This window comes from Andrena cerasifolii, chromosome 14 (genome assembly GCF_050908995.1).
Source record: "Andrena cerasifolii isolate SP2316 chromosome 14, iyAndCera1_principal, whole genome shotgun sequence".
Taxonomy (NCBI): Eukaryota; Metazoa; Arthropoda; class Insecta; order Hymenoptera; family Andrenidae; genus Andrena; species Andrena cerasifolii.
Genome location: NC_135131.1, coordinates 8,897,050 through 8,921,344, shown reverse-complemented (window position 1 = coordinate 8,921,344; position 24,295 = coordinate 8,897,050). Strand labels below are relative to the sequence as shown.

The following is a 24,295-nucleotide window of genomic DNA, read 5'->3' as shown; positions in this document are numbered from 1 at the left end:
AGAATAACAATCAAACTACTAATTAATCTAATCTCTCATTATATTTTAAAAGCTAGAGCACCGAAAAGCAATTCAAAATAAACGAGATAGAAACGGACAAAATTGGTAAGGCTATTCGAATTCAAACTTTGAATCCCGCGCATTCTCTGGACTGAGAATCCTTTACAGCAATGTTCAAATAGTTGCCAAATGCGTCCCACTGCAACAAAAGGTTGCGTTTGCTCACAAAACAATCAAATAGCTTTGAAACATTACAATTTGCGCGACATATCAGCATCGGCAAGTTAAAATCGGTTTCGCGCAAAAGCCGCCGCACCCGGCCGCGGTCTCTTCGTCCCCGTAAAAGAAACATTCTCCAAATTCCTGTTCCGGAAAAACGACAAAACCGTTACTTAAAATAAACGCGGCGTGATTCGCGCGTGCGTATATACACGTATTTAGGTGTATACATTATGTGCGCCATGTAACTCGGCATTTTTAAATAAACTCCTTCGCGCACCTGTGACGGTCTGAGCATGAGGACGCAGAAGAGTTGGAATCCGTAGATCGAGTACTCTTAGGTTCTCACGATACGTTTTAGACACCGAGCCGTCGCACAAGTATACCGTTTAGGTAAAGAGATCGTAATGCCGAAAGACAACACTTTAGAATATGTTTGTGTGTTTGTGTGAAAATTCAAAAAACCCGTTAGTAGATTCGAGTAAGTAGTATGCATGCCGAAAAATTCATAAAAATCGGTTAACTTACTCGGTTGCTCTGAGTTACGAATGCTTAAAGATCCCAGAATAAGGTTGAAAATCGCGAAATTCCCAAAATCAGCGATTTTACGAGCGCCACCACTCCTGTAGGTGTTCTCCCTCCGCTAACAAAGTGGTCCTGCATAATGTTGTCAAGCAACCCTGCTTAACTGACGAACACCAGGCACAATGGCCGCAAGAGTGCGCGCGACCGCGGCGCGCAGGAGGGCAGCGGTGGGGATGAGAGGTATCCGTTATGGCCGACGTTTGCTGGGAGCGCAGTTTTGGTCAGGCCGTCTCGGCGAACGGTGCACCGTGTGTGTCCAGTGGTGGAAAAAAACATGGGGCACGATAATGGGCAAACGCTCAGGCGAAGAAGGCGTTAGCGAACTCTCGGTCCTTGTACAGGACGATTTATGCGAGAGGACCGCGACGATGGAGTCGCGAGCGCGGAGGACTCGGTTGCGTGGCGTCGTAGGGATCTGCTTGTTTCTCGCGCTCACCAGCATCATTTATCTCGGTTACTTTTGCCCGGATCATGTGTGCGCCCTGACGAGCCGCGAGATCAAGGAGTCCGTGAGGCTGTCCGAGGGCCTGTCCGCAGGCCCCGGCTCCGGCCTGTCTTCCGTCTCCGTCGAGCTCGACAAAAATGGCCTGCTCTCGGTGCATCCTGCATTTAGACTGCAGAGCATACAGGGGAGCCTTGGCTACGACGACGTGTTCACCAACGATACCTTCCAGTTTGATATCAACGCGCACGATGTCATCGTTTTCCTACACATTCAGAAGACTGGTGAGTCGAGCTGCTCCGTGCAGATGTTTGGGTCCCTTCTGGCTCTCACCGTTAAGAATATTTTCATTTAATTCATGAAGGGCAGGAGGACGCTGCGCAATGTATAATCAATGATTTCATTGAATCAACACTCCCCTATACGGGCTTGGTCCAACGATTGCTACTTTCTTTCTGACAGAGTTAAATTCTTCTCTACGATATCACAAACTATCTTCCTCCCGACGCAGTTCTTATTCGAGTACGAGTTCATTAGAGGATGTTGATAAAATGCTTATATAAGTAACACTTGTAAGTTACGCAAGACATTTGCGGGATAAGGAAATTAAAAGCGTCCCGCTGTGGTGGGTGTTTCAGAGCAGAGTAGCGGGACTCTTTTATTCCCGTGTCACGAGTTCAATGGATCATTCAAGCCGGTGGCTATGGTCTTGAAACGGGCTGTATAAGTTATAACGTTGTGTGCAAATGAGCCAGACTGTTTGCAGATCATAAAATGTCTGCATAACACATTTGTGGTTGACTTTGTACTTACATTTCTTTGGATGAATGCCATGCAATCCTACGGCTGAATAAAAACAATGCGACACCCCTTCTGACCATTGTACAACTGAATCTTTGCATTATTCATCAGGCACCGTGAAACCTCCAAGCCCTATCTTAGAAAGAGAAAGAGCAATTCAGGGATGTTGTCTCATTTCATATGCTATGCATGCATATCCCTGTTTCCTTCTTATTTTTTATGTACATGCTTCCCATAATGTTTCCTTCATCGTGATGCATGTTAATGGAAGATACAAGTCATAAAAGCACGCTTAATGTATTACTTGCCACTGATCATATCTGACCTCAGACCCTAGATTTTTTTTTAAGATCGTGCGAACCATTAGTATGCGTGAAGGAGACATTTGTAAAAAGCACCGTGTATAATGATATCCTCGAGGAAACATTATAGAGGACATCTGTGGCGAATAGTGGCTTCCACGCAAGAGGCATTCTCTTTTTTTTTTCTGTTGCAGGAGGAACGTTATTCGGGAAACATTTAGTTAGAGATCTGGATCTGCAGAGACCGTGTTCTTGTCAAAGAAGGCGCAAGCGTTGTTTTTGTTTCCGTCCAAATCGCAATGAAAACTGGCTCTTCTCGCGATACTCGACTGGTTGGAAGTGCGGTCTGCACGCTGACTGGACAGAATTGACTAGCTGTGTTCATACTGAATTAAATAAAATCGAAGGGGATGGGATAAAGCGTAGATACTTTTATATAACTATAATAAGAGATCCCGTCGCACGATACCTGTCTGAATTCAGACATGTACAAAGGGGCGCGACATGGAGAGGGGCCCGTCACTGGTGCGGAGGGACGCAGGCGAATATACCGCAATGCTATACGGGATCCAGTTGGCAAGGAGTCTCTTTAGAACAGGTACCGTTGTATCGTAAATCTTAGCACCAGTATTTCAGAACGATATTTGTATCTTAGTACTCTCATAAATTCATAAAACTGACTTCTTTCATGAGTACACCATTGACTATGTTATCTGAAAGGCTTTCATATTTAGAACCACATTAAGATAAGCATTTCCCCTTATCTTAAGACTTCCTCGTTTCCTACCTCATGTTGATGCAATTCTTCTCACTAAAACAGCAGGGTGCTTTGTTGCTACAAAAATTTCAAATTACAAACGAGTCTCCTTAATTAGATTTATATACCAAAATTTCTTATACTTAAAAACAGCAAAGCCATGTGATAGAATTAGATAAAAATTCTATGTACAAGTATGAATTCAAATCTGTTTGATAAACGATATTGTAATTTATGTAGTTTATGGCGTGCCCATATAATTTGGCAAGTAATCGCCAAACCAGAATGTTGGCTGATCTATCAATTGTTGGTTGTTACAATTCTACGCTCAGCAGCTTGGAGAGAGATCGTCTCATGTTGGCTAGCGCTAAACACAATTTACAATTCATGCCTTTCTTCATGTTGACCGAATACCAAAAAGTAAGAACTAATTTTTTTTTGTATTGAAATTGCATGTTTGCATGGTCGCATTATTATTCATTCTTCTAATACCTTCCATTTCCTCATGAAAAGAGAATTTAGTCCCGTTAATCGCGTTCCCGCATATTGTATGTTAAATTATATCTTTACATATTTTTACATATCAACAATCTTTTCAATTTCCGTGTCGCTTCAGTTTCTAATGAGATTAGTTTGAATTCTAGCTTGCTTAAGTTAGTTGTAGTAACACGGTATTTTACATTTCACCCTGGAATCATCTGTTAGAGAGTAGCTCTTGATGTAAATATTTGTCTTACCCACCATACGCGAAGGATAAATATTCCGTGAACGATAAATATTCCGTGAACATGCCGCGCTTCTAATTTTACTGGGCAATTCAGATTTCTCCTCCGCTTCACGGAATATAAGAGGATTAACATTCTTTTTACTAAAATTGAACATCAAAGTTTGTTAATAGAAAACAAGACATTATTTGCAATCAGATTAATGAGGCATCTAAGGGCAGAGTCTAGAGTGTTGAAAGCCCACAGGGTCACTCTTACATAAACTAACGTCCCTTGCCGCGTTCTTATGTTTAATAGATCATATTCTTGTCCAAGCTTCAACCCTTTTTTTGCAATACATAACTCTTAGACTTATCGTTAGACATCATTGTCCTTGATGCATCACTGCATGTATGAAAAACTAATGGCTTTATGAATAGATATGATTTATGCGATCCAAGCAATTGTTTATTATTGTGCTCTTTACTCTGATAGAGAAAGGGTTGTAGATTATACACTGTTCTTATTAGACATATTATCAAACACATATTTTGCATTTTAAAGTTCTACGATATTACGAGCTCTATTATTTTGTTTTTTTCGTGGCCTCTATATTATGCATAAATCTGACAAGATTCATGTAAAATCAAATAGGTGGGGCAGTATTCCTTTGAGGAAACGTTTGGAATGAGGTTTGCTGTTGCGTTTGAGCAACACAACGCAACTCTGAGTGCCGCCACAATGGCAACTCTCAGTGCGGAACAGCTAGACGCTGTACGTAGGCTTAATAGACTGGATCTAGAGCTCTATGAATTTGCGAAGAGTCTTGCGTTTCAAAGATTCAAACGACTTAGAGATCGTGATCCATATTTTGTACAACGATTTCAACACCTTGGAGAGCTACCCTCGAGGCAGAGCGCGACAGAATTCAATTGGGATTCTGTTATCGAAGATACTACAGATGTTGAATGATATGTAAGTACGTTATAAATAGATGTTAATTGATGCTTTGCATTCATAGCTAAGCAAATAAAGTTGCTCTGAATCTGAGCATCTCAGGGAATCATCCTTGAAAGAAAAAAAGAAATGTTTTACATAGAATTATTTTATGCAGACGTCTGCATGATTCTTACCAAAAGTGTTATAGAAATTAACTCGGATAAGACCAAAGAGAGCTCAGAGGATTTTGGTGTAATCCTCTTTCAATAGCTATATATAAAAATGTATATGAACTAATTACACAAATTTTCTATGATTTTTATAATATTCGTAAATTATCTATAAACGTTCTTCCATTCGATGCAACTTTGCTTGTAACGCTAAGTTTAAGCTTAAAGTTTGATAACGTGTTTATTTTCTACACTATAGTAACTTGCAAGTAGATCTTGTTTTATGTACGTCGAAAAGTCAATATTAAGAAATGCTACTTCTGAATGTTACGAGTCAAGGATCTATCTCTTGAATGCATTTTTATATCGGTGAAATTTAATAGAGTTAAAAGAATATTAATATCAACGTTCTCTTCTAAAATATAAACGTTTAGTATATCACGTGATACTCATTACTTTAAATGCGTTTCTTTTAGCACTCTCTCAAACGCGATATAAATTACATTGATAGGTTTACAACTAAAGTTTCTAATGTGCATTAAACGAAACGCTACGTTATAAATTTTCTTTACTTTCTTTGCGATCTATATTCCTAGAAAGCACACGAAGGAGATAACGTAAGAACGTAACATAAATATGCAGCATGTATAAAAAAATCTCTATTTATAGTGGTCTTCAATGGAAGGATAAATGTTGCAAATTAATTTTGTAAATATATCTGAAAACATATATTTTTCAATAGAATTATTTGCAGTGTTACTTAAACAAAGTGGTATTAGGTTTAATAAAAGCGATCTGTATAGTCTAAGTGATAAAATGTTCATGTGAATGTGCGAATGAGTGGTCTGGGTCTTACATTGGATAAATGTGTCTAATATTAGATACTGATTATTTAACAATGTAACAGTTTACAAAGATCGTCTCGCTTCAATGTGCATTTAGGTACCGTTGAAGTTACTAAATTCATTTAAACGGTTCGATAAGATATCGGATTTATAGCTCGTGTAATTTGTTATTTTAAATTCATAAATCAACCAGTGCTACATTAAGGAGGACGCGAGTCGTGTTAAGTTAAAAGGATTACGTAGTTGTTTAATGTGTTAGAATTGCATGTGCAATAAGACTCAATGGGTTACCATTATAAATATTTCATATCATTCAGTCATGAGATAAATGTAATATATCTTATATATATATATATATTATATGTATACTATATCTACCTATTAACATTGTAATGTTAAAAAGAAACAAAATGCAAATGCTCTCTTTAACATGCTATTGATCTTCTATGTGATTACTATGCTTACGTTATAAGTCATATCATGAAATGAGTGCCATGAGCCATACAAAACAAACGAATCTGTTTCATAGGCTTGCCATTATAAATGATTTACGCTCGTATAAACGTAAATCACTTTTGTCGATCGACTGTTCTTGAGTTTCGAATTTTTCTGGCCTATATAAAATATTCCGTTGGATATCTTAAGATAGTAACTGGTAATATTTGCTCACATTTCGTCAATTAATGAGAATCTGTATTGGATCGTAAGGTGTCGGTGTCAACTTGACTTTGAGGGAGAAAGATTTGTTTCTCGATATATACGAGATGTTAGCAAAGATTAACTCGTAGCTACTGTCATGCACAAATCAGTAACTTGCAAATGATGTGTTTGTCAGCATATGTAATACTAAGCATTCAATATTGTGGATAATAACTATTATTTAAACGTAACGTTAAGGACCAAAGATTTAATAAGTTTTTACAAGGGTGCAGAGAGCTTGCTGTAAGCAATTGTAAAGAAAAAACTTTTTATATGTTCGTAAAGGAAGCAATTGTTAAAATTGCTACATATAAGTGGGAAGATGTGTCTCGAGATCTTTTCACTGGAAATATAGGTACAATAATTACAATAATTAGGAGCATCTACTGAATGAAAAAAAGGGGAAGAACAACCTTTTAAGAAATTGATACACTGAAATAGATTTTTAGCGATGTACTACAGTTGCCGCGTATTTACCTTTGCCGTTTGTTAACACCCTCGAAATACTTGGAGAATGGTGGAACTTAAATCCCACAGGTTGTGCAGTATTTTAAAATTTATAATTGCGACACGATTAGTGGTAGTACCTACTACTTTATCAAGTTCTTAGGTTTCGGTAATTGCTACGTTTCTCTGCCAATTTTTTTTTTTTCATCATATGTATGGGTAAGTGGTTGCGTGTGTAGTGCGTAAAGGAATGTTCGTAAGCGATTATGGGTCATTAGATACACTGGAGTATTTGCATTATCTGCGCTGTAAAAACATTGCATATATTCATCGAACCAGCATGAATGAGAGATTAGCTTTAATGTGTAATATAACATTCTTATCACGGAACTAAGTTATGAAAGAAATTAAAACGAAAAGCCATGACAGTAGCCTAATAAAGCAAAATATAGGCCTAAAAGCCATTGGTACCTTACATAAGCCAGTGTACATACCATACCATTAATTAAGGAACAATAAATTGTTGTGTATACATTATATACAATCTTATACAGACGTATATAAATACACAAATATATATATATATATTATATATAAAAATATTATATGTAAGTTGTACACATATTTAAAATTATGTTATTTGATTATTAAATAATTATACAAAGGAAAGTATTTAATTATTTTAAGACATACCATGATCGGACGAGAACAGTCACAAATTACTCCAAAAAATTCTGTGTCCTTTGTTTTAATATATTTAAAGCAATTATTGTGAATAAAGGTGTGCAATCGAATGAAAAAAAAAGAGAAGGTAGAAATTAAAATGTTTATTTTGCAATTGCTAATTAAATATATTTATACATTATTATTAAAAGAATTTCTTATTTATAGAATTATATCTTAAGACTTTCTGTTTACATTAGAATAGCTTATGACTCTGTATTTTGATGTTAGACAAATAGAGGATGGGAGTAAAGTACTCGGACGTTGTCAACCTCTGGAGAGATCGACTGCGTCATGTTAGTTCGTATCGCTAAAGCAAAGACTGCTCTAACATTATCTTTTCGAAACCTGCAGGCGGAGAATGGGCAAAATTGTCCAGAATTAAATCTAAAATGGCCCCATCGTCCACTATAAAGAGAAATCAATCGTTTCACAAGCTAAAACATTACCAAATCATAGGATTTTTAGACTCGTGAAAGAATTACCATAAAGTACTGGATATATAGTTCCTTTTATGCCCATCACTGGGGCATCCACTGACTTCCCGTTTAAATAGAAATTAAGTTCTACGTGGTCGTAAGACACACCCTGAGAAACGAAAGCTGGTTACTTCGCCGCTATATACTTTCTGCGCAGATCCTACTCACTATAATATCTCCTTCTTGGACTGCGCTCTGAACTTTATGCACTTCTTGTTGATTATGCCTTATGATACCATCGGAATTAAGAGCCCAACTCTCAGTGTCATTTCCCCCGGTAGCGATATTCAGATCCGTGGATCTCGTCGCCAATCCGACCGCCCATATGCCTCCTTGTTGTATTTTAACTTCAAAATAACTTTTACTCTGGGCAAGGGGGGCATTCGTTAAGGCACCACCGCGACCACACACTCTTAGACCATTCTTTACTATCACAACTTCGTGCCCTGCATCAATTTGACAATATCCATAAACATTGTTATGCCTCGAGAACATTGCATTCTTTAGAGCTATTCTTAAAAGCCGTAAAAGCGGAAGTTCTATCCTGATAGGAATATGTTATCAGCAACACTCGACGCACATCCCTGTCTCTTACAGACACGTAATGAAATTTTATGCAAACTCGATGATAGTGATACGGATGGCGTTTTTTGAAATATCGTTAGACGTTAGTCCGATCGTAAATGTTAAAATTACCCATGAAAGATGTATCTAAAGCTATAGGATTCGGTTCTCTCTTCGGCGTATGAGCTGTGGCAAAGCCGAAGCCGTCAAAACAATTTCTCAAACAGCAAAACATCATCGTCCTCGTTCGATACTCTTTACGTTCTATTTAAACGGGCAAACGCGGCATCCTGTCGCTTACAGGAGAAAAATCTCTTTTTCTCCCGCAAAATAAACATGCAACGGTACACAAATAGATATACTTCTATTGCACGAAAAACGTAATCACTATGCCACTTCTATGTATACGATAGTTATGATGCTGCGTGCATTTAGACGTGTGTAGAGTTTAGCGTCTGTGTGGGTTGCTGTTCATCCTTGTCAGAAAATGGCTTCCTTTCGATTTCCCATATAATCGATATTAAAAATTTCTTCAGTATTCAGAAATATTATAATAGTATTTACCGTGGAACTTCTCGTGCACATATTTCTCTCGGATTTGAAGCATTTACGCTGAAGAAAGTGTAATGTCTATTATATTTCGGCTGTATCAATTTTAAGGTTACGTTTGGGACGTTCGGTCCTAAGGTTAGGTTCTTATGTATTCAAATGATTATTAAACGAATAAATAAACTTATAACAAATAGATGTAATTTTTACTTCAGCTTGACATATCGCATAACTTTATTTAACTTTACAACATCGTATCAAAATACGTATTTAGCAATACTTAATCTCTGTAAAGTGAGGTTATATTTAACCGAAGCGCCAAATTGTGGTTTTATATTAGTTGCTATTATACTTCATACGAATGAAATTCGGGGCACGGATATTAAATAAGTAAACTTTCATTAAGTTTATGACACTCTTCGAAAATTTATTAATCCCCTCAAATTCATATGAAACTGTATAGTGTACGTAAACATGGATTGTTGTATAGTCAGGAAAGAAAATAGAAACTTTTGAATTTAGTACCAAAGTGGTATTTATTCGCTTATTTTATACAAGAAAGATTTATATCCGACTAGGATACAGCATCTGTAACAAAAATAAAAACACTTAAATATATGTATACATATCGTGCAGGAGGATACTGTACAATGTTTTATCGAACAACTTACAATCCTAATACGGTGGCCCATTGCCTTAGCTGGTAGATTCCTCTTAAACTTAGCACGCACCGAACCGCTGGTTCCATGAGGTCGAGTTACCTTACCCCAAATAGCTCTGACTTTTGTTTTCCTGCCTTTCTTGCCAGGAACAGGTGTCTTATTCTTTGCCTATAAAGAAACACAGTAATTAGCAAACACACCGTGACACCAATATTTAATTTATGTATTAACAAAGGACACTACCTTATATACATAAACGCATCGTTTTCCTACGTAGAAATCGGAGTCACGTATGCTCTTTGCTCCGTCAACTTTAAGCAAAGCTGTGTGTTCATGTTGGTTACGCAAGCCGCGTTTGTAACCGGAGAAAATGGCCTTAGCATACAGACGCCCGTGCCTTTTGAAGGGTCGTTTCTTTAAAGGAACATCTGCCACGGGCTTTTCCTTCGGCTTCTTGGTCGGTTTTGTTTTGGCTTTCGGTTCAGCAGGTGCGTCTGCCATTTCTAAACATGTAAGTTAGATTTTAGACGGCACATATTTTCACACTTTTGTACATTAGGGTAGATTCGGATATTCAAAAGGCACAGTCTCGAGGGAAAAACACAAGCCGATATGATAAAGTTATTAAACCAACTCTGAACCTAACGGACTACTTCAGGTTATGCCACAGCGGCATTCGAATTACAATAGCAATTAAACAGAATTCCACTGTGGCAATGAAACGAGATACTTTTAGCACGGTATTTCTCACTAATTTGCGGGGAAAGGGTATTGTTAGCGTATTAGAATTTCATTACTGGTCACACGTTTTTGTTGTTATACGGCTGCAAATGTCGTGTGTAACACAGCTCCCCGTAATCCAATCGGATCAATGAAAAATACGCGAAATACGAGAATAATATTAATTACGCGATATCAAGGAACGCTTATGAACAATCCAAGACTATTATTATTTTGTTGGTTTAATTAATTTAATATATTTTAAGCAATAAATACGGGACCGCTACACCATAAGACGTACCGGATGTGTATCACGAACTAAAAGAAACAGGAAACTGTATCCCCCTTACGGTAGAGGCGTAAAACACCTTGCATTATAATATCGCGTGCGATATTATCGGTTGAGGATTATTTCGTCGGGAAATGTTTTGTAGGCGGTACTACAGATGGCATTGAGAGCTCTGACGTCACAGTACGATCTCATGCGTAGTCCCGCCTTTTTCCCTTATATTTATTAAATTAATTGATATAACCGAATCATAATACTCTCAGATTGTTCATAAATATTTTCATAAATGCGTGTTTTTCATTAATTTAAACAGATTCCGGGAAGCTATGTTTGACGCGACATTTGCAATCGTATAGTAACAAAATTTCAACTTCGTATATAAATTTGACAGACTTTACATGCTGTATTACATGTGCAATTATTCGTAAAAGTACTTGTTCGAATCGCGTGCAGAGTAAACTCAGTATATTCGGCTGAAATTCGAAAAGATACATATTGTGCGAATAGTAGACGAGGATTACGCGGGCTTTTCAAAGAGGGTTAACACGTGACTGTTATGGCGGCAACTGGTGTCTCATTCAAATCTTTCCTCTAGAATCATTGCAACATTCCTTTAGATTACTTACAATAGATAAACTTTTGCATTTACAAACTTATGATTAATGTAACTGTCACTAGGAATGATGTAGAGTATTAAATATATAACTCCACCATTTCATTACGAGATATTATTTTAGCCGATATACATTTGCATATATGTGGAACATTTTCTATATGCGATAAAATTCTTCTGCACTCATTCTGTTCTATATTTTCTTGTGTATAATTTACTTCTTGTTCCTAAATTTTCCATATGCTTCTATGAAATTTATGAAATATGGACAATCATGATGGTATAATTTTAAGGATATATTAGATTCTGATTTTCCAACCAGATTCTTAATTATGTTTCATAAAGTCACATTAGAATCGAATAAAATTATATAAGGATTAAAATTTAATTCTTATCTCCACTATCATAATTATCTAGGTAAATAAAAAATTCTGTACACATAAGGTTTTACAATTAACGAAACGGACAAGTTTTATTCCATCTTGGGTCACAGTAATTCTACAGCACAATCGATGTCTAAGCGTCTCGAAATTTGTCCCTCTGCTTTTTTTTATCACGTTCCAAGTCACTCTATACAAGACAGATTGAAGCACAAATTAACCGATATCTAGTAGCGAATGCATCGCGTCCGGGAAAGCTGCGAAAACGTGTACGATCCTTTTCGCGGCGACAGAGGAAGCATTGTCCCGCTCGTTGTTTCCGTTTTCACGCTCTCACGGGGCGTTGAAAGTTCCTCGCAATTTCCGTGTTTTTCGTCGATCTCGTGCTCCGTTTTGTCAAGCACAAAGCGAAAATGAGATATTACCGCGCGGCATTCTCGGACGCTCACATTTTTCTACGTGATTAAAGTCAAGCGTATCGCGTACCTACGCTTCAAACACGGCCTGCTTTGTCTAGTGAAATTAGCACGTACGAGCTGGCCAATTTACTGCACATACACGTAGGTACATGGAGCGAAACGTTTCAAGTGGGTGGGAAAAGCATCATACACGTAACGATTTATCGATTTTGTATTTGTGTTTTTCGCTGTTGCTAAATAAACTACATTCCACTGCACTGTACAGTCGCGGTAGGGAGATATTTATTCAGTCTCTCTTTAAAGGGCAAAGATTTCATAATTTCTCAGCAGTAAAACGGTTGTAAAATGTTCTTTTCATTTGCCTTTTCATTTTATTTGAGGATACTTCTCACTCCAAGCTACTGCTGAGAGGATAATTACCTGACACTTTGTACACCTTGCTGTGTTATATGTATTCTTTTTATCTCGAAGAAGAATCAGTGGTACACAATTGCATACTTTTCCTTCAACTTTCTTTTACGAAAGTCTTTTATAATGGTTGAGGAAGGACAGTCAAATGACTTCTTTAAAAGTAAACTGCAGTATAATTTAAGAGTCTTAAGTAGAAAGATTGCTTATGGCGATCCTCTCACAGTTTCCACCAATCTGAACAGTCTGTACATCAAATAATAATTCCATCACCAATACATACACTATCATTGCTATTCCGCAGTGTCTGACCACGTACGATCCTCTACTACTTACACTCTTTCCCTGGCGTTCCCACATGTACAATCCAAGTTAAAGCCACACATCCAGCATCTCATTTTCCCAGACGAAACTTGGCAGCCCAGAATACACCTCGAGCACCCGAATAAACTCGTTTTCCAAAAAAGCTCGCTTAAAAATTCATGCGTTAAAACTTGAGCAAAGTACTTGATGTATTCCCAACCCCCGAGAACCCGCGTTATTCTTCAGGGGGCGGTTCCCTAACCCTCACGACCTCAGAATAAACCCCAAAAAGTTTCCCCATTATCACATCCAACCCCCAGTTGCAATTTAACACGGTCTCAAGGAAGTCCGGCGAGTTATCGGCCAGTTTAACCACGGCCACGGACGCAGGGCCGTCGAAGAAATTTACAGAAACTCGCTTGTACGTTCTCCAATAATTCACGGCGCCGTTCTGAATGTCATCCTCGAGATCGCCGCCGCGGGAGGTGTGCCGATCGTAAATCTCGTTCTTGACCCAGCCGCGAGCGATATAAATCCGGTCGGGCCGGTGGCGTTCCACAATTTTATTTCTTCCCTAGACGGGTTTTATCCTAAAATATTATATCCAGGGTGTTAGAGCGTCGTGGGCGCGGGAAAAGGTGTCAAGAAAGGGAAGCAGCGGGGGGGGGAGGGTTGCGAGGGGGGAGACACACCAGAACGTGGGTCTCCCACTTCCTCCTCCCTCTCCTGTTGAGAGGGAGTCCAACGGGAGCACTTGTAAATTCGATTAAACGGATCGAGAGAATCCCTTGAGGAGTTGCCCCTCGGACCCCGCGAAATTTATTGGAAGAAATAAACGGCCGTTTTATATCGGGAGTTATAACTACCCGTTGGCTCGCCGTAAAAAGTTTGGATCTGCTGAGGGGGAACAATACGCGGCGTGCTCGTAAAGAGCGGGCTTCCTTGCGAACGGTGTACTCTCCATTCTTCTTCTCCTTCTGTCACGTTCCGGTTATGCTTCTCTATGGGGACCGCCGAATTCTGTTACGATATAAAACGGTGGGAAGATATGGGGACGTCGCGTGATGTAGGGTTATCTGGGCAACTGGGGTAGTTGTGACTCTGAAGGCCGCTTGTGAGTAGGGAATACAATCCCGGTCATTATTTACTATCCCGGGATTGCGGAATTTTTTAAAGTCTATCTCGGGATTCCGGGACTATTCCCGGGATTGGGGAATAGAACTTTTCAGTAATTTAAACTTGTTTTCTATTATTAGTCTAGAACATAAGCTTAAATCATTTTTAACAATAAAAATAATAAAGCCTCAATAAGTAGATAATATCAGTAAGTCATTATGAAGATTTCTGGAAATGCGAACGAGGAAACAGTGAGAATATCATTGTAAAAATAAATATAATTTAGTTAGTTATATGCGACTTAATATTATTATTTAAAAAAATCATTATTATTATTACTGTCCTTTTTATTATGAAATGATTATGTTGATTTATTTTTATATTTTTCAGGTGTTCATAAAGTAATTCACATTTTTAAAAAATCACGAAATTTTCGAGATTAGTTATATAAAATCCGGGGATTTTTGGAATGCAAAAAACAGTCGGGATCGCGGAATCCTGGGATACCGTATCCCGAGTATTCCATTGTATTCCCTACTGGTCAGTCTTCGGTGGAAGTTCCACCGTACTAAATATAATCGCCAGTATCAGATACTGATTCCATGAACATCTTATCTCTACTAAACACTGTTGCACCGATTAGAAGTAGCTTTAAAGGGCCGTATTGCACACTGGAGCTGTAACTTCGAGCCGCAAGGATTCTCAAAAGGCTCGACAAAGTTCGCGGCAACTTTCACTGCAAATATTTCCCCGCACCCTCGATCACTACCCACGTGAGAAGCACTCGAAGCAGCCCACCGATTAACGTCACCCTAAATAGCATCGACTTACATAACCGCTACCCCAGGTCGCGGGAGACGTTCGCAAAATTCGAGGCTGCATCGAGGCTCGCGTATCAGATTCGGCGCTGGTTCTGCGCATTACAGCGGCGCCGAATAATCGGAGCGGAAATTCAGCGAGCATTGTTTCCCGAGGCGTAGCACCCCCGACGCCGCAGCTCCGTCATTCGAGCCGTCCTCGTCATCGTCATTATCATTGTTATCATCGCCAACCCCCTCCCGCGAGCACATCGCCGCGACGGCCTCCTAGGGGCGCTGCAAATGACAATTTGACTAGGAGGGGAGGGCGGAACGATCGCCACCCAACCCTTCGGTGGCTACAATCTTTCTCCTTTCACCGACTCCCCCCGTGGAACTTCATCCCTGCCGCGCGTTTTTCTCAGTTCTTCGCCCTGGCTCCCCTTGTTCCATCGCTGCGTCCTCCTCTTCCCGCGCACACTTGGTCGCATCCTCTTTCCGCGTTCCGCTCGGGCCCGTTGTCACCGCCACTTCGTTCGTCCCTGTTCCTCCGCAAACACTGCTTCGCCCTTTTCAATCTATTGAGCTGCTCTCTGTTCCTCGATGATTGTTCTCTCTCCGTTGAAGTGCTTTTGTGCCTTCTCGTCTCTCAACCCCCTCACCCCTCTCTCTCTCTCTCTCTCTCTCTGTGTCTGTTTGTCCCAGTACCCCCTCTGTCTGCCTCTCCTGGGACGCAGGAAACAATGTCATCTATCTTCCGCCGTGATCCACGTCCGGTGCATCGTGGCGGAATTACCGGTACTAATACACCGTCGTGATGTCGGGCCTCGAGCATTCACGGCATTCACATGTACGCGGCCGGCCAACTGGTCCAGATGTACCTACTTATCTGCGTGTCCTACCTCGGCCGCTTTTCCACCATCTCGAGGTGGCACAGTGTCGCGCGACCGCCATCTTGACCGTCCTCCTCGGGGGAGGCTCCGTTCCTCTGACCGAGAAGGGTGGACGCGCAGGGTGCCTTTGGGTGCTCTGGTCACGCTTTAGTAGGGTATTCCACCAAGTGTATCGATGGGGAGGATGTTACACAAGGCTGTCGTTGTGTACTTTCCTTGGGGGTTGCGTTTTCACTTAAACGTTGTCAAGAGCCATAGTTGAACATTATTTGAACAAATTTTTATTCGAATAAGCTTTGAATAAAGATTTCGAATAAAATGAAGCTATTCGAGACAAAGGAATAATTTTTTATTCGAATAAATTTTTATTTAAAAATTGTATATTAATGACGAGTTGGGAATTATTTCAATAAATGTTTATTCCAATAAGATTCGAATAGAATTTCGAATAAAATGAAGTTATTCGGGACTAAGGAATAACTTTTTATTCGAATAAATGTTCATTAAAAAAAATTGTATTATAAAAATTTATTCGAATAATGCTCAACTCTGGTGGGGGCTGAGGTATCTGAGAGTGTAGCTTTCCTTAGGACTGAGTATTCCGTTACTTTTCAAGTTATGAGAAAGTGAGGGGCAAGAAGGGGGGATGAGATTACTTCGTTCCAGATTATTTATCAGTAGTCAGTGGTAGGTATACGAACCTGTTCCTTCCTCGACATCCTTATGGTTACTCCAGTCTACTGTTGCTGTAAAATCTTCACTGTTTTTGCTACTGGGGTAACACGTAGAAAAGGGGATGATATTTTTCCGCCCATTTCTCGAATTTATCGTAAATTACAACGTTCTCGTTATATACATCGTGAAAGTAGACGTGGCTTTGTAAGATCACAATTTTATCTATCCATCTTTATGGGCACTTCCGCTTGTCTCGAAAGCTCCCGGGAGAAGTTCGTAAAAGCTATGCAGCTAAGCTCCTCCACGAGATAATGGCTTCGATATGACTTTATTATGAAGCGGCCGTGTTACTTAAAGAATTCTCATATTGCAGGCAGGCATGTCTGCTTCAGCGTCGCAACTAAGATCTCCTTGATCAGGTCGTTTCCTTAAACAACTTCTAGCACAGTGTTACCCATTCTACACTTTCATCTGCATGCTAAAACTGGTCTTTGTCCAACGTTTTCTTCGAACACAAAAGAAACGCGAGACAAAATACAGACAACGTTCAAACACAGCTGTAACGGAATCCATTGACTATCATAGAATAATTTCTACATAAAAAACCTCAATTAGTTTGCAAACCAATTCTCACTGAGTTCCTTTCGCTTCTTCTCTGGACCTCCATTGCCCAGATAATCTTACACTCATTGCCACGAGGCTCTCTATACGAAAACTCTTGGAAATAAGGAGAAAACTAGATGATAAGTCAGGCACCAGAGTACCCAAGCAAGGGAAGGCAAAGAAACTCGAAAAGATAGAATCCTTCGTCGAAATATCTCTCCCTGTTGCATCTCCGTATCCGTTCCCAGAGACCCGAGGCCCGATCTAGCCTCGATCGTGGCCAAGATCGATAAACTATCCGTGGGTACACGGACCAGCTGTCATAAACTTTCGAGGAGTATGTCGAGCACGTATGACGAGGACCATCACGATCCGTATAGGGCCGTAGTTCTCTGTACGTGTGCGAGAACAGACCGGAAGAAGCCGCCCCACCCCCCGGCCCAGGAAAGTACGAAAAAGAAAATGCGAGTTACATTTCTTTCTGCCCCCGAGAGATTCAATATTTCACCCCTTAGCGTCGGTAAGAGATCCTTACGCTCAAACTTTCCACAGAAAATTCACCCTTTTCCACGTGCGTTCCCACCACCCCGGCCCCCCTTTCCACGGCGTTCGGGGCACGATCGAAGTTTCACAGAGGAAGTCTCTTTTCGCGCGGAAAGTTTCTTCGATTGGTTACGCGCTCGAGGCGCGCGACGAACGATGATTTAATTCGATCGTCACCCATCCGTTCCAGTGGCGATGGGTGGAATTCCTGGGAGCATAGCGAACGCTTGGGTGTTTTTTTTTCCAGCGATGCTTTAGGTATTTTCCGCGTTACACGACAGGAGGATTTGAAAGTCTCTCGAAAGTCTTGGACGATTAAAAAGCGTTTACTCGGAAGTAACTCTGAAAACATTGGAGATGGGAAGATGGAGGGGATTACAATACTTAGTTTCACGTTTCGCACGAAAATGCGATAAACTTCGCCATGACCAATTTAGGGTGAACTTTCTGGATTCGTTTAATGAAATTAGCCTGCATCCCCAAAACGGGTAAATTCACCCGGACGGTTGAATGCTATCAAGTAATTACACCCCAAAGGTTTCCGAGGATCCTGTAATGAAATCATTTCACGGTCGAGGCAATTAAGGCAGCCCCCCCCCCGGATGTACCTCTACTCGTTCGTTGTATCGCCGCGAAAGCGATGCGGTATTTTTAATTTTCTAATTAGTCTCTGCGATTTAATGGACGATGGGGGGTTGGAGGAACGAACGGGCAGGGGCTCGAGCGATAACTCTTCGCTCTGGGCGAATGTAAAAATGTATATACGCGTGGTTTCCCTTCATTGGGTGCCGCACTCTCGTTCCCCTCGAAACAGTTGAATTATTCAGGCTCGTTTCTCCGCGATGTCTGCATTTTTCGCGCTCTCCTTTCCACCCTCCAGCCGGCTCCACGCAGTAGTCAGCCTCCCCCAATCGTCCCATCGTCGAAGATCCGTGAGCGCGTTAAATTCTCGCTTTCGTTCCAAGAAGCCGAGCCCAGGAAGAATAATTTCAAAGCTTTAGAACCAGCATCTCTGTTTCTAAAACATTGAAATTTTTTTGGCGCCTTCTTCACTGGGGTTCAAATGACGACGACGAAAAAATTAACAATGCCAACGATACAGAAGGAAAAAGTTGTAAAATGCAATCAATTACCATCGTAGTGTATTCTAACATTTAAAGACTGGTAATTCCACTGCGAAGAAAGACTTTCCTCGCCTTGTCTGACATATTACGACACATACTACTTAAAACAATTGGGACTTATCCACTGGGGGACACTTCTGTGGCGTTTCCCATCTTTTCTAATATGAAATGCTAATCTTAAGTCACAAAATTGCCTCTCACGGAACATCCCCAAAGCACCACCCCTAATTAAAAGATTCCCACTGGTTCACACACCCCGGCTCACTCTATCAAACGGCGAGCACATTGAAATTGGTACCACAATGAATTCCCAGCATCATCTATCTCTGACACTCGATTCGTTCCCCTAAATCGTTCAGATACACCATCCCCTAATTACTCGCGGCAGTATATCAGCAAGGAGTGCGGGCCGCGGGAAAATTAGCATGCAGCTTCCGTTACCGGGGCTTCTTCTTCCCGCCGCTATCTTCCCAACGCTGACATTGTAACATTATTCCTGATTTATCGAGACGCTGGCCCGTGTCAAGGGTACCGATACCGAGACACGATTATATCGCCCGGCATCGAGGCACGCCTGGCAAATAACAGCCGATCCGGTCCCCCCGGGCTTGTATTCCGAGCTCGTGCACGCGGTTAAACGTTTTTACCGTTGGACAGAAGCGCCGGGACTGCAGCTGCAACCGCTTATTTGCCTCTGTACTCTGGAAATTATGGGAATTTCGGTGTACCCTCCCCTCCGACTTCTGTGTTTGCCTCTATTCATCCGCAGTCACTCCATTGGCGGCGGAGTTCCGGCCACGGGAGTTACCCGGGCATGGAATTAATCGCGGATCGTTATTAAAAAGAAAAATAGGGGAGACGAGTTACGACCGGGATTTTGTTGGAGGATAAACTTTTCTTTGTTCGGCTGATCGCCGAGCTTTGGCGCATTGTTCTGACGGCCGCTCCTCGCATTACGCGATGCAGTTTCCCAGCGACGCGGATCGCCCAATCTGCGCTTCTCTGTACATCGGTTTTCTCCGCGAGGATAATGTCCTTCTATTGAACCCGTCGTCACGGGGCCGAAGATAAACGCGGCCTTCTGGATATTTCATTCTGATATTGGGCTGCTGTGTTTGTGTAACTCTGGAGCATTCAGGGGGTTGTTTTGGTAAGTGTGTCGACGATAGTTTCGTAGGTCGTTGAGGGTCGGAATATTTCATTCTGGTACTCGAGTCTTTTATTGTATGGTACGCACAATTTTTGGTGATGCACGGTGCAAAATGTGGAGCACTTCACTGCCTCGTACTTTCTATTTTGTAGAGGTCCAAAAGTTTTGGAAGATTTAAAGTGGGAGAATTTTTCTAATTTTCTCAGGCACTTTTTTCAACCCAGTTGATAGTTGTATCATGGTGGTTTGTGTTCACCTTGTGTTTTACAGCGATTCCATCGTGATAAGATGACTGCACGGGCTGTACCCATCGTTTTGAAGGGACCATCACGGAAAAGACGAGGCAAAGTTTCGATAACATGATGTACAACCACGCGAATCCTGTCCCCTTCACGAAAACCATTCGGGAAACTGATCCAAGCGTGGCAGAACTGTCTGCACCGCGATGGAAGCTCTCAGACAGCTGTCATTTTTTAAGGCTGTTGAGCAACGATCGAAAAATCTCGCATATACTTCGTCCCCGAGAAGGAGTGTCAGCTTTCAGATCCTTATTCCCACAGCGAAGTTCCTGCAAGCTGATGAAGCTTATTAGAATATCTTACGAATATGTATGATTTATTAACTAAGGAAGCTTTCTCGAGTAATTACAGCTAACGATAAAACTTAGAAACGTTTCCTTTATTTAATACAAAACACTGCCCTGTCTTTTTGTCAAGAATGCTAAAAACCTGGGTGATAAAATATAAGAATTGAAGACTAATAAAAATAAGTGTTTCCTTTCGTTCACCTCCCAAACAGGAGAAAACATTTCCTAATTTTAATTCGAAGGTATTTGTTAATATCCACCTGGTAGTAGCGCGTAAACTTATAATTTGAAAATGTTTCTTATTCATGAGAATATCGTTTGTTCTCGTACACAGTGGTTTAGAGCAACTAGTTCAATCTCGAAGAAAGCCAGCGTCGAGCACAGGTCGAATTAAGGGGATCGCCAGCTGCCCGGGGCATCAAATTATAAAGGAACGGATGAAACGCCGCTGAAGTGATCCTGGGGTATGTTAACTCTCTACCTTTATTGATAGAAAGAGGGTTCCTCTTGTCCTGTCTGAAGCAACGAATATTCGAGGACCTGTCGGTATTTCAGAAGCGTAAAATTATTAACTCTTTAGGGGAACGATGCATACTTCGGAGGGCGGCACGAAATTATATGGAACTATTTTCCGGTGACGGGGGAAACACGAATGTTTCAATTTCATTGCATTTTATTCGATAAATTGTAAGTTCAGTAATGCAAGCTATGCACCTAATACGTCGCACCGTGCTAGCAGCAGTGAAAGATGAAAGAAAACTCATAGAGCGGGCAGTATTATCGTTGCATTTTTAAATGATATTATCATGCACATAATTAATTACGATGATAAAGCCTCTGCCCATGAATTTTACGTTTCTGTGGAGTATGTGAGAGGTAGCAGTGTCAATTAATTAACTGAATGCAGGTCTCCAAAGGAATGTAAAAAACGCAGAGCGCGGAAACAAAGGGAATCGGATCGCAGCATGTAAAATATGCTGCCTTGTAGATCTCTGTTTCTGTTTCAAGCTTTGTCTGCATTACTGTCATCAAATGCGTTCGCATTTTTTCCTCTTCTCGTGCCTTCTTTTCCCATCTGGGGTGACGGTAGTGACCACAGAATCGGGAAGAATGGTGTGTCACTTAAGACATCTCTGGACATTTTACGCGCGTAGTATTGCACATTATTGTCCTCCGTTTATAAGGCGACTATCATACATCACAATTTCTTCAATTACTTTCTTGTTGAGGTGCCGTCGCAGAACAATTTAAGATGTTTCTACCTTAGGTACTTTTCAGCTATTTGTGTGTCTTGAATGTTTCGGTGTTTCTTCGGTGTTTAATCTTCAAACTTCAATGGTAGTGTATTCTTTGTAATCGCAGCTTCTTCGTCTTCGATATTAAAATATTAAAAGTTCTTTGATCCTGAGGTTCAAAGGCGTCCAAGATCAAAAGCTTGCAGGTTAAGCCTTCAAAATTAGTGTCCTCTATATTAAACATTTCCCTTAGCTATTCAATACCGAACCTTCTTAATTCCAAGCTTTTAAAAGCAGAATATTCCCGCTCAGAATTCCCTCAACAATTTCCAAACCAGAAAGTCGTTCTTCTTAATTTTCATAGATGACTCGATCGTCCAAGTTGAAAGATCTATCGAACCTGAACCATCCACCGTAGAACCTTATCGTGTCCCTTTCGTTTTCGATCTTGGAGATCTTTTCGACCCACAATATTCAACGACAAAACCTTCTTGTATAATATTTCCCCCACCTTCTGTTTACTGCTCTTGATGATATGCCCCGTCGCCGGAGGTTGTTCCAACTCCATTCGCCTGCCCAAAATTGACTGGATTTGAAATAACACCGCCGTCCTTTCGCGTCATGAGATCCGACAAGCGTATAATAAACAAAGAAGGATCAGAATGCCGAGCGACGCTCCGAACGGATTTCGAGTGTCCCCTTTCTGAAATCTACATCATTGGTATATAACCGCGGCCGGGACTACAGCGAATTATATTTGAACAAGCAAGTTGATGGTGTACGTGAGTCGTTAGCTAATAAAACTACTTTCTGTTATTATTCATAACGCGGGCTGGCTGTTTTGCATGTGGAGTTTGCGCACGTATTATGACTCGAGTAAATTACTGTCTCCCCGAGCGCAACGATGTCGCTTGATGTACGCAGAGAGTGTTTGTGTTATTATAGCAACAAAGTGATCGCGTGTGCGCATGAATTAATTCAACGGGGTCTAATTAAAATGGATCAATTATCGGCAATTATCTTAGAAACTGCCATTGCAACGGTAGCCCCGATAACTCAATATCCAAAGCGACGAACTGTCTTTTGAACCGTCCCTCCGCACGCAGTCTTCGAAATCCTCCGAAGTCGTGCTCGGAAGCGTTTCGTAGTCGGCGAAAGGGGAAGGCTTCGCATTCGACAAACGATCGGGCTGAGATTTACACGCGGAAATTTCCGCGCGGCGGGGAAAATATCATGCCGGCCGGGACGGTTGCCACTTTTTTTTTGGTTTTGCAAGGGGAAAATTCGGCAAAAAGAGACGGCGTTAAAAGTGACGGGAGAGAAAAAAAGAGGCGGTGGCGGAAAGCTGCAATAAATCTGGTTCCGCGGTGACGATGGCCGCGCCGCTCGACAAATCGATCGTGGGGGAGGCAGAGAAAAAAAAAAGGTCCCGCCGCACCCCCGTAACGAATAAAGCTCTCCATTCGTCACGTTCGTCTTGTTAATCCACATCGTGATCGGTTAGGAATGAGCGACCGTTGCCGAGGAAGTCGACGGCCGCGGGAAACATGGAGAAGCCGGGAACGACCTCGTCCCTGGGACAATTAGTTTCATTGAATTTTAATCGGCGGCACTCCCGTCCCCTTCCATTTAACCGTGGTCGGCCCTGTTACATTAAACACAGAATTTTATTCACCTAATCACAATCGAGCGTCAACTGCAACGTTCCTCGCCACTTTATGCCCGTCATTCTTGAAAGGTTTTATTTCTGAAGCGTTGTTTCTTTAACAACGTCGCTATTCCTTGGGAATACATACTGCGTCGTTTAGTACGAGATATGAAAAAGTATTCCTTCCGATCGGAGCAAAATTTGCCGAACCGAGTAATCGTCTCCGACGGAAGGGGTGATAAAAATTTGCAGCGTATCACTGGCGCGATAAAAATGGAATTCAACAGCGCAGCCGAGAACGGGGAAATTAGGATTCCTCTTATGAATGCGCGTGTTGATAACCGCGGCGATAAGGAGCGGTTGTGGCAAGACCGTGCTTTCAGCTTTCCCTTCCTTTTTCCTCTGGGGCACAGAGAAGGTCCACTGGAAGAGGAAAATGCGGGGAGAACGCGAGGAAAACGGGCGGCTGGAAATTCCCCCGCGGGTGAAAGTGTACCGGCAATTGAAAATTTCTGACCCCGCTTTTGGCGCGCTCTCCTTTGGCGCTGGGCGCGTGAAACGCGCACTGGATGCTGCGAAAATTGTGAAAATTTCACGACAGTCGATTCACGATTTTTTTTAGACGAGGCTCGTACCTTTCTCTATTAGTACGTTAATGCAATTTCTTCTTGGGGGTTTATTCGTTCTTAAAAAAAGAACATAAGAAAGTACCTACTAAGTAAACACTTAATGTAAAAGTGTAAATAGCCCACTTTTTGTTCATTGCTGTAAATTGTCATAATTCTCATAATTGTGATCCCAATCAAGGATTCTCATTTCCCATTTTTTCTGAATTACTCGTCCATCCGTCCGTCGTCCTCTCCATCCACCCTCGTGACCAAACTCACCCCGAATAGAAGTCCACGC

At 41.2% G+C, this 24,295-nt stretch overlaps 3 protein-coding genes across 7 annotated transcripts in view; 1 reads left to right on the top strand and 2 right to left on the bottom strand.

The window, feature by feature from the left end:
- Nucleotides 1-24,295, bottom strand: part of Rpl35a (ribosomal protein L35A) — a 168,803-nt gene that overhangs the window by 36,538 nt on the left and 107,970 nt on the right. The window contains exons 1-4 of one of the 3 annotated variants that reach the window (XM_076827213.1): nt 10,909-11,033; nt 10,131-10,390; nt 9,897-10,055; nt 9,787-9,813 (exon numbers count right to left, since the gene is read on the bottom strand). In XM_076827213.1, coding sequence (XP_076683328.1) covers nt 9,790-9,813; nt 9,897-10,055; nt 10,131-10,388 — 441 coding nt within the window. In that variant the 5' untranslated portion in view covers nt 10,389-10,390; nt 10,909-11,033 and the 3' untranslated portion in view covers nt 9,787-9,789. Of the gene's footprint in view, nt 1-9,735; nt 9,814-9,896; nt 10,056-10,130; nt 10,391-10,908; nt 11,034-24,295 lie in introns of those variants that run through there. The other 2 variants (XM_076827211.1, XM_076827212.1) reach the window with 2 other exon arrangements.
- On the top strand, nt 962-5,969 carry Hs6st (heparan sulfate 6-O-sulfotransferase). Of its 3 annotated transcripts, XM_076827177.1 has the most exons (5): nt 963-1,530; nt 2,544-2,947; nt 3,347-3,526; nt 4,465-4,785; nt 4,925-5,969. In XM_076827177.1, exons 1-4 carry the CDS (start codon nt 978-980, stop codon nt 4,780-4,782), a joined length of 1,455 nt encoding a protein of 484 aa, XP_076683292.1. In that variant the 5' UTR covers nt 963-977; the 3' UTR covers nt 4,783-4,785; nt 4,925-5,969. The 3 variants fall into 3 exon arrangements, with proteins under 3 accessions (XP_076683293.1, XP_076683292.1, XP_076683291.1); XM_076827176.1 differs by lacking the exon at nt 4,925-5,969 and having other exon boundaries at nt 4,465-4,897; XM_076827178.1 differs by lacking the exons at nt 3,347-3,526; nt 4,925-5,969 and having other exon boundaries at nt 962-1,530; nt 4,465-4,897.
- On the bottom strand, nt 7,723-9,152 carry LOC143376647 (SPRY domain-containing protein 7). The gene is made up of 4 exons (XM_076827204.1): nt 8,809-9,152; nt 8,281-8,558; nt 8,119-8,221; nt 7,723-8,041 (listed from the first exon to the last, which is right to left on the bottom strand). The coding sequence occupies exons 1-4, from the start codon at nt 8,912-8,914 to the stop codon at nt 7,944-7,946; spliced, it is 585 nt and encodes a 194-aa protein (XP_076683319.1). The 5' UTR covers nt 8,915-9,152; the 3' UTR covers nt 7,723-7,943.

Bases quoted from the DNA above. Each gene is read 5' to 3' on its own strand.
- Hs6st (XM_076827177.1), top strand. From the start codon at position 978: ATGAGAGGTATCCGTTATGGCCGACGTTTGCTGGGAGCGCAGTTTTGG. The intron at 2,948-3,346 runs GTACCGTTGTAT...TAATTTATGTAG, and splicing joins AAGGAGTCTCTTTAGAACAG to TTTATGGCGTGCCCATATAA. The intron at 3,527-4,464 runs GTAAGAACTAAT...AAAATCAAATAG, and splicing joins TGTTGACCGAATACCAAAAA to GTGGGGCAGTATTCCTTTGA.
- LOC143376647 (XM_076827204.1), bottom strand. From the start codon at position 8,914: ATGATGTTTTGCTGTTTGAGAAATTGTTTTGACGGCTTCGGCTTTGCC. The intron at 8,559-8,808 runs GTAATTTTAACA...AAATTGATGCAG, and splicing joins TTTAGATACATCTTTCATGG to GGCACGAAGTTGTGATAGTA. The intron at 8,222-8,280 runs GTGAGTAGGATC...TTCGTTTCTCAG, and splicing joins TCCAAGAAGGAGATATTATA to GGTGTGTCTTACGACCACGT.